Source organism: Blennius ocellaris (genome assembly GCF_963422515.1).
Source record: "Blennius ocellaris genome assembly, chromosome: 15".
NCBI classification, from domain to species: Eukaryota; Metazoa; Chordata; class Actinopteri; order Blenniiformes; family Blenniidae; genus Blennius; species Blennius ocellaris.
In genome coordinates, this window is record NC_137664.1 from 3,947,651 (window position 1) to 3,966,557 (window position 18,907).

The following is an 18,907-nucleotide window of genomic DNA, read 5'->3' on the forward strand; positions in this document are numbered from 1 at the left end:
CTCTCTTTATTGGCGCTCCTGCTCACTTCTGCACAGCGTCCACTTCCAAATAACACCACCAAAATAAGACTGCAGCATATCCCCATCTTATTAACTTCATTTTTCAACAGTGGAAGAAGCCGGAAATGAGCATTTCCTCCTCACATACGAAGATTTTACTAATTAACTCTGAGATTAAAAATTGAGATTTCTATGCACTGGCTGCTCCATTGGAGCCACGGCGGACTTTTGTCGTTTCGTCGATACAACACTGCGGATATTGAGCAGAACCTTAGTTTATACGGTTTTCTAATGGTTCAGGACACTGCTGTTGGCTGTACCTTGCTGGAGCAGGTCGTTCATCCTTGATACCAAACATCCTTATCGCTTTATGGACGGACACACACACTCACACACACACACACCCACACACCACACACACACACACACACACACACACACACACACACACACACACACACACACACACACACACACACACACACACACACACACACACACACACACACACACACACACACACACACACACACACAACTCCACATCCTGCAGCATCACAGCATCCTCTTAAGCAGGTCATTTCCTTATCACCACGCTGCATGAACCAACCCATTCATTAGCATTGATTTCCCTTTGAATGACCACAAAATGGCCCTCTGTCCAGGCCTTCCCTCTATCTCTTATTCCCCCTCTCCTGTTTTCCTCCTTGTTCCGTCCTAACCTTAACTCCCGTGTCTCTCCTCCGGCTTGAGAGGAATCCTTCCTCCTGGACCCTATACAGTGGATGAACTCTTGTTAATTGCTCATAGCAGTTGGAGGTTATCAGCTGACTGGCAGTGAAGGTCTGAATAATAATAAACTGAGTCAAACAAGGCCCCGGTAGAAAACTGTTAAGGCAGGAGTGAAACTGCCGCTTTCTTACCTGAAAGGGTGGATGGGAGGGCAGGGAGATTAGATAAAGTGGTTTGCAGGTTTAGGGGTGACTCATAAATAGGGTAAATAGGAGCAAAGGCAGTTGGTTGGCTGATTATGGGCTCTGTATAAAAGGTTGCCCAAAGCATGCCTCTGGCTGCCCTTTTCATGGTGATTCCTGAATTTCCATAATGCCACTTTCTGATGGTTAAGTGTCTGTCTGTCACATACACACTCACTCACACACGCGTGCCTAACTATATATCCAGCTCAAACTTTGATCTACATTGGACAGTACATCAATGAACATATTGATTTTTTTTTTCCGCTGCCATGTTTTTTTTTTCTCCCCCCCAATGACCTTGCTTCTGCAGACGGAGATTCCGCAGAAAGGAACCTTTAAAAGCTTGTTCGGCGTCTAGTTTTGTTTTTCTGTTTTTTTTTTCTAAAACTGTAAAATAGGCATCTTCATGCATGCTGTGTAACTTCATCCCTGCATGCAGGCAAGCATTCATTTGTGCATGACACCATCGATGACCAGCACCTGCGCTGTGCAGTTTTCGTCGCTTTCAGCAGAGCTGTTTGTCCCCCAAAAATTTTTATATTTCAAACCAGAATATCATCAAACAAAATAACTACTGTGGAATGTTTTGAATAAACACATTTGGGAATCGATGGGAGTTTCGGGGAAAGAATAGTTCAGTCAAGAGCAGTGCTCCCCTCTCCCCCTCTTTTTTTTTTTCACACATGCACACACTCTTCTTCCATTAAGGCTCCACTGTTCATCCTCCACGTTATTGCCTGCAGGCACTCTAACTTGGAGTCTGAAGTTATTATGCTTCTCCCCTCTCTGAATTTTGGTGCACTCAGCTTGTGAATGGAGAGGCAATGAGTTCATTCTACCTGCGTCAGCACGTGGAATGGTGATGCCGCAGACGCCACGGTGAGGAAAGTGTAATGAGGAAGCACTATTTTATTTTATTTTTCCGAGAGAAGAGGTGGCCGGCTGCACCCAGGATCAGCTTTTCTCCCTCCCAACCAATCAAGACCGATGTGATTTAGGTCTCTCGCTACTGCAGGTGAACTCCACGAGAGTAGATTTATGAAAATGTTGTAGTTTTCTTGCTGTGAGACTGCCCGAGGCTCTTTGTCATCTCTCAAGCCCAATCAGCCAAAAATGCTCAATTTCTTTCTTTGTCTCTGCTCTGATCTTCACCGATGCTCAGCCATGCTCCAGAGCATGTGGCTGTGGTGCTAAACAAACATAAGTGCTGTTTTGTTTTGGGGTTTTTTACAGGCCTTTTGGTGAGCACATAAGGAATAAACAACATGACAGCTTGTTCAGTTTTCTGATAAATGGCTTTGTGTGCTCCAGTAGTTGTGACATAGGGGGCAAAAAAAAAAAAAAAAAAAGATCGAGGAAGAGAATGGAAAGAAGATGACAAGATATGGTGTTTGTCTGATCCTTGAGAGGAGAGAGGTTTCATTACCTGAGGGACTTCAACAGGAGATGTCAACGGTGTTGTTGTTGGGGTTTTTTTTTTCCGCCCCTGCTTGTTGGAGTTGTGGTGCTACTACATACACTACTGTGTTTTTAACCACTCTGGGATTTCAGCGGCACCAAAAGGAGCAAGGCAGCCAAGGAATCAGCTGTGACGGATGGCCGTGTCTGTCCAAAAGGATGGAGGGGTCGCCGGGGTTCACAGCAGTGATGGAGACACTTCCCTGCTCGGTCGGTCCCCATGACTTTTTTAATTAACCTCTTTGGGAAGACCCAGTCTTGGTAATCACAGGTCTGGAAAGTCCCATCATTAGGACTTATCTGACCCCTGTGGGTCCAGCTTCTTTCTCTACCTACTCTACCTCCCATTCAGTGCAGTAATGGCACTGCCACACAGGAGAGAAGACAACAAAAGAGAGAGTCCACAGAATACTTCTCGCGAGGCCTTTCGGAGTTTTCACTGTCTGCAGCCTCTCGTTTCGCCTCCACAAACACACAAACACACACATCTCACTCAGAGCTTTGTTTCCTGCTCTCCATTCATCTCGCTAATTCTCACCAGCAAGAATTTCCTTTAATTCGCAGCAAGACAACTTCATTGATCTCACCAAGAGACGATCACAGTTTAACGGCAAATTAGGCAAGGCACCGCTCGCCGGATTCCTTTGTGCCGTTTCTACTTCCCGGCGTTCGTTTTCCCCCGCTCTGCTCTCATCGAGGACCTTGTGGCCTCATTATGTGCATCGAAGGCAAGGAAGCCTGGACAGAAATAAAAATCATCTTATTTTTTTCACATTAGACTTCTAAGGGACAAACAGGCCTCAGTACTCCTTAGGGGAAGTGAACCCCTCTGAGTGATGCCCCAGAACAAGCAGATCAAACGCCTATCCTCCAGCTCTGCTGCTTTCTTTCCTATATCTCTATTTTGGTTTCCTTCTTTCATGTTGGGGGAACAGTGGCTTAAGTGGCTCTATTGGAGCTCTCTGATGGGCTCTCAAACGAAGCCTGTGTGAGCTTGGGAAATAAATTGGTTTGTTCTGAGGCTGTGGCTTCCTGTGGCGCCCCCTGCTGCTCGGTCTCTGATCTATGTCTTGTCCAGAGAAGGAGGGGAGGCGAGGGGGGTGGGAGTGGGGGGGGGGGATCGTGGGTTGGGAGGGGCAAGGAAAACAAAGTACACAATGCTGGCAGGGAAGAGGGCAAGAGGGAAAAAAAGAAGGGATGTGGAGGGAGGGAGGTGGGTAGGTAGAGGGGGGGGGCTATGCGATGAGTCATGCTGCTTGCTGTGTTGGAGCATTTACATTTCATTTCAGCCGATGAGAGTTTTATACATGCTAAATGAACACTGTGTATTTTATCCATTCAAAATAGAAGGGGAGTGAAGAAGAAGATGGAGGGGTAACGCTTGTGCGTGCCCACAACTCCTCCATGTGGCCCTCCTGCGTAAGAGCAGCTCTCTGCAAACAAACCCTCTTATGACTGATGTAACACCTCGTCAACACACACACACACACACACACACACACACACACACACACACACACACACACACACACACACACACACACACACACACACACACACACACACATACACTGTCTGATCAGCTTTCAGTAACATGTATTTCCATACATGTGCTGTTCTGCTTTTTCCACACGTGCGGATAGTCTCCTCTAGTCTTTACTTGTGTGTCGTGGTGATGTGTGCTCCTACATCCATCTGTGTTTGGATGTTTTATTTTTAATCTCTCCAGAAAGGATCAGCTGTTTGAAATAGCTCCACATTTTTCATACGTCTGATATTTGTACTGTTATCGTAATCTTGTTAATTTCAGCACAGAACCATCACCACTTCCAGCTTGAGAATAAATACACATATGTGTGATCATCTGTCTCCTGGGGCTAATATCTCCTCTGTGCCAAAAAATAATAGGTGTTATGACTTTGCAGCTCGTGTTCTTTATACTCAACTTTAAATACATTAAGTACTAAAGTCTTTAATGAGCACAATTGTCGGCAGCGATTAAAGGGTTTATAATACTTTTTGTTGCAATGACTCCAGGCTAGGACTTAATATGAGAATTTTTTTTCAAGCACCATCATTTCATGCGCATACTTTTCACTGTGTTATCATAGTGATTATAATGTTTTTAGCCACATCACAGTTGTAAAGAAAACTTAAAATTTCAATTTTTTTTCACATTAGCAAATTAAGTTAATTAAATGTTTTCAAATTTGGTCCAAAAAATTAATCTCCCCAAGTGTATTAATGTACCTGTTGCTAGAATATCAGGGTCAAATCATCATCTAAATGCAGTCGGAGTTGCGGTGACTCAATGGAGGATGGCTCTAAACACAGAAGTGAATATACTGGCCTCAAAACAAACAAAAATGTAACTTTTTTTTTCTTTTTTTGTAGAGCTGCTCAGCTGAATCCCCAGAAATAAATCAATAGACATGTGACCTAACACCTAACCCTAACCCAAGACAATCAAACTGAGAGAACCGTGAAGACATCAAATTAGGATTATTCTCCATGGAACAATTGCTCCAAACTTTTCCTAAATATTCTGCAGACTTTCGAGGAAATGTAAGGTTGATCCAACAGACTTTTGGAAACTTAATGGCTCATGTGATCAATAAGGAGATATGTGGGTTTTTTGTATCATTTTAGCCGCATTCTGTTTATCAGATTGATTTTTGCTGCTCATTGATGCAGGATATGGTGAAATATTCAAACAAGCAGAATCATCATTGCCACGGGAGCAGCAAGTAGTAAATGTTTCACCATTGTGACTTTCGTGACATTTCAAGTTTTTATTGACTGGAAGATTAAAGACATGATAGATATGGGAACACAAGAAATGCTCAAAACTTAGTTTAACACTTTAGAAAAGGAAATTGTAAACTAAATGTTAATTGTCCTTTTTTTCCCAGATGGACTATATTTCTGTCCCAAGGGTTCAGCTAACATACTTTTCCCAGCAGAACTGTTTTATTAAGAGAATTACAGTTTAAGTACAGAATTAATTGTTGTAAAAAAACAACAACACAATCGAAGTGCAGTTCAAGTACAATGGTTTGAGTGGTGTAAGGTATCCACAGTGATAAATAACTACTTGCGTTACTTTTTTATCTTTATTAATTTAACAATGAACTTTTCTATTTTAAATATATACTAAATGTATCAAAATTAAAACCCAAGTCACCCCTCCTGTGTTAAAAGAATGGATGAACTCGTAACCTTCTTTTAAGCGCTTGGCTCCCCGGGGAGTCTTATGGCCAGAACACCTGCAAAGGCAGAACAAACAGCAGGTTACAACATTTCAGTCATCCAAAAATCTTCGAAAAACAATCTTGCTTACATTATTTTCTTTACACATGTCTGCAGCTTCTACAAAAAGTAAATCGCGAATAAACATTTTGAACGTATCATTTGTGTATGTGTTTTCCTTTCATTCCTTTTTTTGTAATTATTATTTGGAATTGAGTTTAAATCAAAGGTAAAAGTGTTATTGTGGTATTGAGCTGTTTCAGACTGTAAAGGCGATTATGACCAAGGCCCGAGGGGCGGGGCGTCGAAAATCAACTCGCAAGCTGATTGGTCATCATCTTTTCAGTCAAAGTTCAATAGCCAATGGGAGGAGGGCAGACGCTTGTCCGTGTGTTTGACCGCTCCGTACCTGTCCAGCGCGCCTCTTCTCCTCCTGCTAAGGTAATGAAATGAGTCTCCTCAACTAAAAGGTCTGAAACTGTCATATTATAACTGTTTACAGAGCTTGTCAGTAGATTTATGGAGAAAGCTGAGCACTGGTTGATTGCCCCTCGTGTTGTTGTTATTATTATTATCTGCACCAGTCGGTCTTTGCACGTGACAGGATGGAGTTGCTTTTACAGAGATGCCATAAAGAAACTTTCCTCAACTCTGTCTTCCGATCAGTCCTCCTCATATTCTGTTTGGTGAGCTACTTTTGCATTTTCTTCCCCCCCGTCTAAAATAACTATCAATAATTGCCAACTCCTCTGAAAAGCCTCTCTAAGATGCCTTTCTGGCTCCAGATTTGCACATTTCCTGTAAACTGCAAGTTTCAATTTGTGTTTATCTGACATGTATTTGTGTTGCATGCTTGCATCTGTGTCAGGCTGTCATGCTGTGCCACACAGAGAAGTAGGACAGATTATAAATTGGTCACTGCATCCAAGCCTGGGCCAGCATTCATTTGTCTGTGACAGACAGCGCCAAATAATAAGAGGATAAATACTGAATCCAATCCAAACATGGCAATCCCCTTCAGAAGACTGCAGATAATTAAATTGAGTTATGACTTTCCATCATTCCAGTATAATGCATTTAACATCCACATGTCTAAATGATTATAAATAAATAAAGAAATTCACACTGTCTCTGAGGTCAATTGCGACATGCCAGTATGTGTTGGTTTTCGCTGCAGTTTTTGGTTCTGTCCGTCTCCTTGTACCCTGGGTTGTGGTCCGTCGGGGTCCAGATCCGCTCAGTCTTCACTGGGAGCTATGTACCAGGCCACCACTCTGTCGTTCTCATCAACAGCCCCAATGAGCAGACAGCCAAGGACATTGGCAGGTACAGGAGAATTCGTCGATCATGAAAATTAATAATCACTTCCAGAGCAGTGGGCCACCGCTGCATTTAAGTTGGAACTGAATATTAGAACTGTAGTAGAGACTAAGCTAAAGCCAAACATATAACAGATACAACAGACAAGCATCTATTGAGCGTAAGAAGAATTTTCTTTTTTTTAATGCTTATGGATTCAAGCCACTGCGAACAATGAGAACTTGCATAGAATTCTAATTTAATCATCTCAAAAAGCAACAATCTAACACTAGAAATAGCACTGTGCAGCTGAGGCCCCAGTTACACACTTTTGAAAATGAGATCTGTTTACATGGAAAATGCTGGAAAAAAATGCAGTTAGCATGTTGGGCCCCTGGTGGTTACTCTTGAAGAAAAAGCTCTAAACATTAGAGTGAGGGAGTCATGACATTCTGGAGACAAATATGATTGTCATTGCCAATCTACTCCAACTATTTACTCCCGACTGTGGTGCACATGCACAAGCAACAGCATTTCAGAAAAGTCAAGCAACAGCGCCCTCCCATGGTCAGGTACACTGACTACATTGTTGTCACTGTGTCCGCTGATGCAGCGTAAAACCGCACCTTTTTTAAGGGATTAGGTGTTGTCACATGAAACGTTAAAGCGTAAACGGGACCTTAAGATTGTGGGGAGGATTTGAGAAGTTCTCATCCTACCATACTTAAAAAAAAAAAAAAAAAAAAAAGTCAACCTATCCTTTTCAGCTTGGATGTTAATTGCAAACTTTTATCAGCTTTCCAAAGGTGGTTGGCTCCTTTTCTTCAGAGTGATTTAAAAAAATGTAAAGTCACTCCGCTCAATATAAGTATGACTTTCATGTCTCGAGATGAGATGCGATCATGTCAAGCCCACGAGGTGGGAGCAGTTGCGCCGTGTTTGCACTCTCATCGCCTTTGTTGGCATTTTTAAGCTGCATGGAAATGAGCTTGATCTATTAAATTGCACGTCAGGAAAGTAGCCGCAGTGCGAGCCAGTGATATGCAAATCACCTCTCGCAGCCCCTGGCCAGAGAAAGGTCCACAGTGGAGGCGGTAATGAAATATAATATTAGCCAAGCTGCAGTACAAAACAAAGTTGACTATCTCCATTGTTTAAAAAGTGTTTTTTTTTTGCTTGATGAGAGTCCTGGTGAAGGGCCCAGCTTCACGCTGGGATGAATAAACAGCAGGGGCCTCCTGCTCAATTTCTCTCACCTTTCTGTGTTTCCTCCTTTCATTCCCATCAAAGACTTCCTGCCAGTCTCACTTTTCTCTCTCTCTCTCTCTTTCTCTTTCTCTTTCCAGGGCGATCATGGAGAGACGACTCGCGGCCAGCATTAACATTCTCCCCAGGACTTCAACAATGTAAATTACACTTGACCTCCTACCTCCAAGACACATTTGTACATTTCTGACACTCTTTATTATGTCCCTCACATGTCCAGTCACGTCTAATAAACATGTGCTGCTCTTCTTTCTGTGTAACGATTACGGTTTCTCGAGAATCTGCAAGGTTACCAGGCTGCTGCTGGTTTTTTTCAGTCTTTTTTTTCATTTATTCTGCTCTGGAAACACGAATGGTTGTCAACCTTCAAAGAAGCCATGTTTTTTTTTTTTTTCTATGCATGGATTAGCTTTCCTGTTAATGCATAACCACAGAGAAGGAACAAGGAGGCAGAGGCTCAGAAATCAGAGAAAAGAGGGCAACTGAAAAGGAAAAAGAAAAGGCTGCGTTTACACCTGTTAACCTGATAGATATTCCAACCTAAAAATAGAGCATGTGTTTGAATTAGTTTAGGGGGGAGAACAGTGATGGAGGCAGGAAATATAAGTGTTTTACTATAACCAAGCTTAATAGAGGGAATTTGGCAATTTCTTGTCATGTAACATGTTCAAAAATTGCTTTAAAGCTGTTTTTTTTCTCAGTCTACACAAACAACATTGAAGATTCAGCTTGAAATGTAAAGATATTATCAAATCAGTCCGTCCAGGAAATACACGAGAATCAAAATGCCATTTCTCTCCCGCATAATGTCTATTATAGAGCTAAATATGATAAGACAATCATGCTTAAATAAATAGTTTCTCTGCTGCATAAATGTTGATTATTAGGCTCCATTTAAGCAGCATTTTCAAGTGGAAATGGGAAACTTTCATTGCAGTTTTCGGTGCTGGTTTATACAACAACGGCGATCAGAGCCAGTCCATAATCTGTCCGTACGAATGTCCTTGTACTCGCCATTGTTAATGTTTATAGCTTAATTTTCCGTGTGTGCATTCGGTTTGATTACAAACACAAACAACGGCACCAAGTTGTGGCCCTACATGAAAAACAACATTATTCTCGATGCTTTTGCCGGTTCCAGACATCGTTTTTCAAAACATTCCTGCATAAAAGCGGAAATTTTATGAAACAAACGTGAAAGAAAAATACTCCCAAGTCTTCAACAGAGTGAAATGAAAGCATGTATTGCTGTGATCTTTTCGGATTGGGCGGGATTACAGTGTCTCTGGGTAAACGATGGCAAACTCGCTTCAGGGTGGCAAACCATCTCTATGTGCAAGTAAATATTCCAAAAACCAGATTGTTATGTGATCGTATATTACAAATTCTGTCGGCATCATTGTAAATCACTCTAATACGCAGGCACAATGTGATTGTTTTGGACAATATAGCTTGTTATTCTACACGATTTCAAATTTCTGCTTTAGGTAGATCCTCAGGAGACTTCAGTCCTTCATGTTTATTCTATTGTCGTCTCTCACTCCTGTTTTTCCCCAGGTATTTGTGGAAAGGCGAACTCGAGGATACGAGTGAGATCTTGATGGTAAGCCTTCTAAGAAAAGTCTCCTTGTGATCTTGCATGTATTCTTTTATGTCGAAGCGGAGTAAGACGAGCCGACGTTGTTGTTACAGCTGGTGAAAACAAAGAGCTCCAAGATCCAGAAAGTCACGGATTTCGTGAGGTGAGAGGCTACTTGTATTATTAAGGGCTCCTTTTGGAGTCGCGATTTCTGACTAATTGCAAATTGTCCATGAAAAGGTTCCGTTTCTTTTCCACGCAGAGTGTCGGCGTAAAATAAAAACCCCATTACCAACACAGATTTTCTTCTCTACATTGCGTCGCAATTACAACACTGCATTCATAAGACATGCTGCTACAGTAGTAGCAGTGAAACAAACGTGCGTCTTCAGTTTGAAGAGTATTTTTAGTTATCACATCCACACACTAAAGCGGATACTTGTCATTTTCCCCCACATGGAGGTAACAGATAATTAGGTTCTTTTTATAGAAGCGTAGAAGCTGGAAGATGTCGGTGTTTACACATCCACAATGTGCAGTGTCAGGTGAGAGATCGTGTGCATTTCTACCCAGAAAAACAACATTAAACATTGATACGGCTTCTTTTGAATGCTGGAATCGAACATAAGACTGCCAACCCAATATATAGAAGCTACAATTCACACAGCCATCAAAGCTGTTGCCATGAGTATCTTAAAAGATTGATATGAAGTTTTGCGGGTTTTTTTTCGAAGTCCTTGGAGGTACATTTTTATCTTATACTCAAAATTAGAGGATACGTTGTATCTTGTCAGTAAATTAAATGTAGGAATATCAAGGTTTATATAAAGAAAAGAGGAATTAATGCAATTATAAGGTCATCTTTATTGAGTGATTGAAGTAATTGAAGACTGCATGATCTATGGGTTTCCTCCAGGTCTATTCACCCCTATGCGAACCCAGAAGTCCTCAGTTTCCGGGTGGAGGACGGCAGCCTCGCTTACCTCAAGTGGATGGATGAAGTCATTCCAGATGACTGATATTTTATTACAATCAAAAGCCAATTTCTGCAGGAAAATCGACCCAATCGGGGGGGGGGGGGAGGGTTGTTCAAAATGTTTTAGGTTGAATGCTTCAGCAGGCGATCCACTGAATTCAATATTTTGATACATGACATTTACGCAATTTTGTTGTTCTGGCCTTTTCACCAGATGTTCGACGGCCTGTGGAAATCGGATTCCATTCAGTTATTGTAAGATCTCTGCAGAAAACAGTCAGTTTTTTGGGGTTTCTTTTTTTAAATGTTGTGAATGTGACAGGTGGCAGTTCCAGCACGCCGGCCAGTTTTAATTGAGTGGCCCTTGTTTGATGAGCCGCTGGTAAAACATAATGGCACGTTTGCTTTGTGCCCGTGTTAGTTCACAATGTTGAAACTGATCGGTTGAGTGAAAACTAACTTTTTTTTTTTAAGAAGATAAATCACTATTTGAACACAGGAGCTCTGGTGTGAGTGCGATAAGACAATCCAAAGTATATTGATTAAAAAATAAAAACACAATCTTGTGTTTGATGTTGTCTTTACCTCATCTTGTTCATTTTCCCCACACACTTCATTTTGCATGAAATACAGTATGACAACTAATAGAGAAAGGTTAGTCACCATTATACTGAATGCATAACTTACTGTTAAGGATATTTTTGGACATTGATTTCTATTATTTTAGCTTCTATTATTCACAAAAAAATTATATTATCTTCTTCACTCACAATACAATATTTTTTCAAGTTTTATTTGCAGTACAGTGGTTTATAGGACAGTGCATTGTAGTCCTAAAAAAAAATATTATTTGTAGTCAATGTTGTACCACTCAAAAGTCTTTATTATCTCATCACATAGACAGGGAGTTATTATTTGCTGTTGGAAAAAGTAGCAACAGTTTTCTGAAAAACAACCTACAATTATAATTCTACATATTCCATGAGTGTCCTATTTAAAATGTGTTGCGTTCTATAGTAACACCACTTTACTGTTGCCGTGTCTGTAATGCTTGTTATAACTTTACCTACATTGAAAAAGAGTACCGGTAGCTCATAATCTCACATATGGTTATTACAAGTATGTTCAAAGGGAAGGGTTTTAAAAAAAAAAAAAAAGGAAAGCCGCATCTGTGGTAATCAGTATAAAAAGATTAATCTATGAAGGACACACAAACATGTAAATCTTTAGTATTGCATTTGTTTGAAATGTGGCTTTAGAAACAGTCCAGCTTGCATTGATCGTTATGGTTATTTTAAGAACTCCAAACTTCACCTGCTCAGTTTTAAATTGATATTCATGCAAGTGCTATAATTTGTCTTTCATTTGCAAACGTCACTTGTTCGGCGGCAGCTTTTGAGAGTAGGGCTGGTTTTATCTGATCTGGATTTTCGTTTCTAAAATCTACTAATTGATTAAAGTCGACATAAATACAAATGTTTGCACAGGGAAAACTCTGATGTGTCTTCAAATACTGATGATTTGATTTCAAAAACAGCTTTGGATGCTTTTAATCAAAGAAACCTTTCGTGTATAGACCATGTCATATTTGGACTTGTACTCAAAGCTTACCTCATTTACCACTAAAGCGTACACACAGCCTCAGTCTGCAGAAAGAGTTTCCGGCATGAAGCCCCAACAAAGGAACTGCAGACATGGTTTAGTGGGGCCTTGTCTATGTCGGAGCCTGAGTAATCCTTCCTGTCAGGTCCAGAGATCAGGCCATGTGGATACACACTGTGTGTATGTGTGTGTGTGTCTGGTATTTGAGGGCCTGCCTATCACACGTATGAGAACATCCAAACCATTGACAGTTGATTGAAAGAAGAACGTCATATTTACCGGCGTCTGTGTGCCATGACACTTAACGCCGTGTTAGAAATAAAAAAAAAGCATTTTGAATTGGACACAGAACTGTGGTGTAATGGAAGAAAATGTCCACTAGATGGGGGTGTTTTCGTGCTCAGACAAACACGTTACATGGGCCAAATATTTATGGGAGCATCCAAATTATTTAATTTCTGCTTTTGCGTCATATTTTTTAATCTATTTATATATATATATATTCAAACAAGTTCTAGTAATTATCATTAAAGGAATTTGCTACCATTTAATTCTTAATCCTATCCGGTCTGCTGACTATATGTGGTAACTTCTGTTTTCTGTTTTTGCATATTTCTTCAAAACTTTGTCACAAAAGTGCATGAGCTAGGTTAAACGTCGAGATAAGTAAGATTAATACACATTTCAACCCAAGTTTGAGTTGACCTAGAAGCCCCAGTTGTGATATCAAGGGTAAAACTAACCAAGCCTACAGTGCAACTTGTACCGAATCAACGTAAAAGGAGAACGCTCAATACTCACTGAACTCTGTATTTAAAAACACATTGATCATAAGTGTTGTTGTTTTTAAACCTCCATTTTTTTTTTTTACTCCAATCAAGAATTTTTTCTGGAAACATGGATGCATTTTTGATAACAATACTTACTCTAACAACTAACTAGTTCATTACTTTAAAAACTTACTAACTTTCTGTGACACAATTATAAATGTTTATTTGATAATGACAAGCACAGACGAGTTATTACTATTTTAAAAAGTAACCAATAAAGTCAATTGTCTTTTACTTATATAATGCATTTTACCAATGCAGCTTGCATAATAGGTCACATTCACCCATTGACAGACAATCCTTGAAATAATTTTGATGGCTCACATCCCTTCAGGTGCAACTTTATGCTCACATGAATAAAGGGTGCAATAAGCAACTGAGCTGCCAAAACTTGTGATTAGAAGATGACATGCTTCACCAGATGACCTACAGTCACTCGAGAGGAGCTTTATGTATTTCAAAAGAAGTCATCTATAACAGTAATTGCCTATTAATTCTCAGGAATTCTCAGCTTTAGTTATAGTTTATGTTTTAATGTATTGCCTCTGGTAGATTTCAAGTTTCAAACCTCCTCCCATTTAGAAACTTTTATAGCTCATAATTCTGGACAAATGTGTGGATTTTATTGCAAACATTGATCTCCAATATTATTTTTTAAAGTAATAAATGTCTTGAAGGTCCTTGGACTGCATGGTGTAACATTTGCAACTCTTTCAAAGTATTTTCAAATATAGAAATTCCACATGTGGAGTAATACTGTAAGTTGTAGTTGCAAAGTTCAGGTAATTGCTACAAACATACATATTTCTAATTATTTTTCTCTTCATAGACACTGGAAAAATCCCACTCACTCTTATTTTAATTAATTGTGCAAAGGGCTATTATTAGTTGCCTGAACCAATTTGTCGATGTATATTCGGCCGAGGCAAAGAAAGAGCATATACTGTATCTACTTCCATATGAATATTATCCAAGCTGCGTAAACACAGAGACATATGGCAGTCTGTTTTTCTTCCCGTGCGTGATTACATTCTCCGTGGGATGTAGCGTCAGGGACAGGATAATTAAGAATAATCTGTAAGAAACAGACTATAATAACATGCCCCCACCGAGCAATCTAATATACAAAGGAAAACACACACAAACACAAACACAAACACATGCCTGTGCACACAAGCTGTCTGTGATGGCTGCATTTTAATTTTAAATCATCATTAACCCAATTTTCCAGCTTGCCAAACTAATAGACAGTTACTCATTGCATGTTTTTCCTATTCTTTGCACCGCTACTCCACTAATGCCTCAACTAATTTGAATGTGGGACTCCATTTGCGGCTGATGTAAGAGCCAATAATATTTGCTCCAGGGTTGCCAGGTTGAAAACCTAAAGTGTTATTCAAGCTTGCTTGGTTTGTTTCATCTGACTGGTTGCACCTTCCTGGAAAAAAAGAATTAAAAACAAAAAGCCACAGGGCATATGAACTGTTATTAACAACTTAACATTTACAAGTGCAGATTTGATAGATTACAATGGGTCGGTGATTTGACATTCTTTTATCGCATGTTATTTGCAAAGTTTTTTGCTGCTGGCGTAAAAAATGGAGAGATGAAAGACCTTTTCTTAATGACTTACAAACTGCTGGCCCGTGTTGCGCAAGCAATGTTTGAAAATTGCATCAGTTCAATACAAAATATCACCAATCTCAGAATTTACAATAAATTGCTGTAGTGTTGTGACCCGGCAACAACTGAAAGATTAGCAGCTTAGCCATGTAGATTATGAGTCAGGATCCATTCATTATAGCTAGATGCTTTAATCTTTCATTGTCTTGTCTTGTCTACACGGTGACTCCTTCATTTATACTATTACTCCTTTCACACACAATCATTTACCATCAATGAAATCGGTCTCATAGAGCGTCGTCAGCATGTCATATTCTTCATATAGTTCATATAGTTCTTAATGTTTTTTTTCTCCCTTTAGTAAATTAAATTAAAGAAATGTGTGTGTTGAAATCCACAAAGTTGTATTGATTTTACATGATGTTCAACTTCTGTGACAGGGGATCTTGATTAATAAAGAAAATCTGGAGTTTATTATTTACATGCAGAAGGAGATGTAGGTCAGTCCAATGTTAAAAACTAAAGTTGAGCTGACGTGTTGAAATCTACGTGCTGTTGTTTTGTTTTTGTAGTGAAACCACATGAGGATGCAGACATTTGTGTGAACAGTCAACCAAGTTGGATTGCTATTATGAGTGGCTTTGAACTATAAAACTACATAACAGAGTCTTTTCTGGAAAAGTTCCTGGAAAAGTTCTACTCATTTTCAGTGGCTCTGAATCTGTCTCCGTGGAAACGGACACCCAAAAACACAATGAAGGTTTTGCGTTTTTCCGCTTTAAATCATTGTCACGTAAAGACGGACCACTAATAATCCAATTTATAAGAGTCACAGTGATTAAAGCGGGAAATTTTCTTGCTGCGGAGAGCAGGGTGAACAAACAATGGAGGTGAGAGGAATATATTAGCTGTAGTTAGTGTCAGAAGGAGAGGAGCCACTTTCTTCCTTAATAGGTGTAATGTGATTATGCAGCGGCCCACTTCTGCTTCCAAATACAGATGGTCTTCTTTTCATTTCTGAATTATGCATTCCCATTGAAATTCAATACAAAGTCTATAAAGTTTTGTTTCGAGAGAAGCTAAAAACTTTATTAAAGCCTATCACAAATGATCAAGATTGAATTTTTAAGCAGCTTGAGATTAAGCGTTCATATTTTATCAGCCTGGCAGAACATGCATTCCCAAGTCGTAGAGGAAAATGCACAATCAAAGCATTAAAAAAAATCCCTGAAAGTTTCTTTAGGGGGGAAAAAAGTCTCTTTACATTTACATTACAAAGCCGTTTCTGATACGTATTTTGACTGCATCAATTAGAACTGGATGGTAAAATCTGTATGAGTCAGTGCTACAAAAACCACTCACGGAGCGTAAGGACACTTATGGAGGTGGGTTATTTGAAGAAAGCCTGATTTTTTCGCTTTCAAATGGTGCCACACATATAAGGAACATCCAGCAGATTTGAGTGCTTCGGTAGCATTTTAGCAAACATGACAAGTTTCCTCAAGTCTTCTCCTCCAATGCAGAACAGCTTTTCCTTTGCCGTTGCTTCTGACTCTTGTTTTGAGCTTCTGGCAACAGGGTAAGGGCCGACGCAGGACAACAAATTGCGACAATTAGTGTGACCTTTACACGTAGTTATCATTATTCGGGCAGTTAAGAAGACATTAGTTGTTCTCTTGTCTTCTGCAGTTAATGGGAGAAGTTAGAGCTTGTTTCCAAAAGTACACTGACGTGTTTCAGGTACATCCTTTCGATTAAAGAGAATGCACTGAAACTTGATGTCATCTAATGGTTATGAGTTTTTAATCAAGTGAAGGACAGGACTGTCATTCATCTTGCAAGCAGTCGGGGACAGCATTATTAAGCAATCCCTGATTATTCGCACCACAGTGAGTGTGAGCTCCATCATTAAAAGAAAAGAAAAAAAAATGGATCCATGGTAGTTGAAACATTACAGAGACAGAAATGTGGCACTTGTTTTTTTTTGCAGATTGCGGTGACCTGCACAAACTTTGTGGATTTTCTGTAATCTTGATGTCGACATGGTGGCAGCAAGCCACGGCGGCTGAAAAAAAAAAACCTCACTGAAGATTAGATCTGTCACACGCAGCCCAACTGATGCAGTACTTTGAATTGAGAGGCTTTTGAATTGGCCTAGTCTTCCGCGTTGCAAGGTTACGTCGAGGGGAGGGAAGAGTAATGGCTCTGTGCCTGGTCGAGTAAGCCTACACTAAAGGTGATTGCTTTCTTCCTCTCCTCAGCATCTCCTCTCCTTCAATCTGTACAGTTTGCTCGCTCCCTCGCTCCCTCCCTCCCTCCCTCCCTCTCTCCCTGCTTGCGCTCCTCCCATCTCCCTGCCTCCGTGCACCTCATAAATCTCCATCTGCGGCACGTGTGCCCGGTGCGAGACGTATTCGTCCACTTTCGCGGCAGACGGCAGCAAGAATGGGAGACATTGAGAATGAGGCTGGAGACACTTGGCGAGGTGATAAAGGGGGCTTGTTCTCTTTCTCCAGCACCTCTTTCCTCTTGCCTCTGTTGCTCCCTCGCTTCCTGAGCCGCCGCTACACAGACTCCGTCATCAAAACACACGGGGAGGCGTGCTGGCTTGCTCACTCTCTGTAGCTCGTGGATGCTCACACACACACACTTTCATACACACACATATACACACACACACACACACACTGGAGCAAGCAGTCAAGATGCAGCATCAAGAGAGCATGGCTTCTGATTCCATGTCAGGTAAATCCAAAATCATCATCCTGTCTTCTTGCATCATTAACCATTTTTGTTTTTATTTTTATTGTTCAATGCCAGCTTGTCTCCCCTTGTTTTCCTGTCCTCTCCCTCTCCGAATCCATCTGTCCGTTTATCTGTTTGTGTGTTACTTCTCTTTTCATGCATGCCCATGAGTGGTTGTGTTATAAAATGTGGTGATAACTGGAGGAGTGTCTTCTATTTATTTATTTTCTTCCCCCCTCCATATGTCAGTGCGGAATGTGTACATTAAAGTGGAGCATGTCTCGCTGCAATGATTGCCTCACTTCTAACGTGCAGCTGTGAAAGTGTGTACGGACTTGAGGATATTGCATTCCTCCTGACCTAGATATGACGACGGGGCTTGGTACTTGTTCGGATCAATGTTTTGTTTTTTTTCCCTTGACTGATGCTTTTTAACGAAGTTGATCGCCAAGTAAAGTGTGTGCCCATTATGGAAAACTCGGCTCGTGTGTGGAAGTGAAACTCTGAATGGTCAAAGGGCATAAGAGCAGTGTGTGTACACCAGCTGTGCCCGGCAGTGAGGATGATCCTGTTGGGTATTGAGTTGGGAACGAGAGCTGTTCACACTCTTTGCATTAGTTATGTAATCCATTTGATTACAGCCAGTACATTAAGCCAGAGGTACAAGTTCATTGTTCGTCGAGTTTAATTGGATTTACACTAACCCTACGCAAGGTTGGATAATGTTAATGTGACGGTGGAGTTGTGGGATGGAAAAAAAAACGAGATGGTGGCGGCCTCATTAATGCCACACACAGCCAGTATTTCTCCGAAGGTACAACAACTTGTGCAGCAAATAATGAGTCTGTAGGGAGGAGTGAGACAGAAGAGCAGCAGCTCATATACTGATTCTTTTTTTTTTTTCCCACAGGCACTTTACTAGCTTCCAGAAATTATACAGATCAACTAATAATTTCAGTATGGATTTACCAAAACGAAACATCATTACATGATCTTCAGTCACCTTTATTAGATATTCATTTGTAACATCTGCTCAGTAATTCAGGATGGTGAATCAGTTTACAATAATATAGACAATTTAAACATAATTTCTGACCATCACAACCATTTGGGAGAAGAAAATAAAACATAATCTAAAAAGGGATGCATGGCACTGTCTGGATCAGGAAACAAACAATCAAAACTTTCCACATTAGAAAACCACTTTTTTCATCATATTCTAAGGTATTGAAACTGCAGTTAGGCCTGCAGACCTTGAGTTATTTTCCATAGTCCAGAAATTTACGTTTGAGGTTATAGGCGAC

At 40.4% G+C, this 18,907-nt stretch overlaps 1 protein-coding gene across 1 annotated transcript; it reads left to right on the forward strand.

The window, feature by feature from the left end:
• Nucleotides 1–6,288: 6,288 nt before the first annotated feature.
• LOC308140057 (protein CutA homolog) lies at nt 6,289–10,846 on the forward strand (the record flags this gene model as incomplete). Its single annotated transcript, XM_080509716.1, has 6 exons — nt 6,289–6,369; nt 6,861–7,009; nt 8,329–8,388; nt 9,806–9,851; nt 9,941–9,990; nt 10,744–10,846. The coding sequence occupies 6 exons, from the start codon at nt 6,289–6,291 to the stop codon at nt 10,844–10,846; spliced, it is 489 nt and encodes a 162-aa protein (XP_080365842.1).
• Between the last annotated feature and the right edge of the window lie 8,061 nt (nt 10,847–18,907).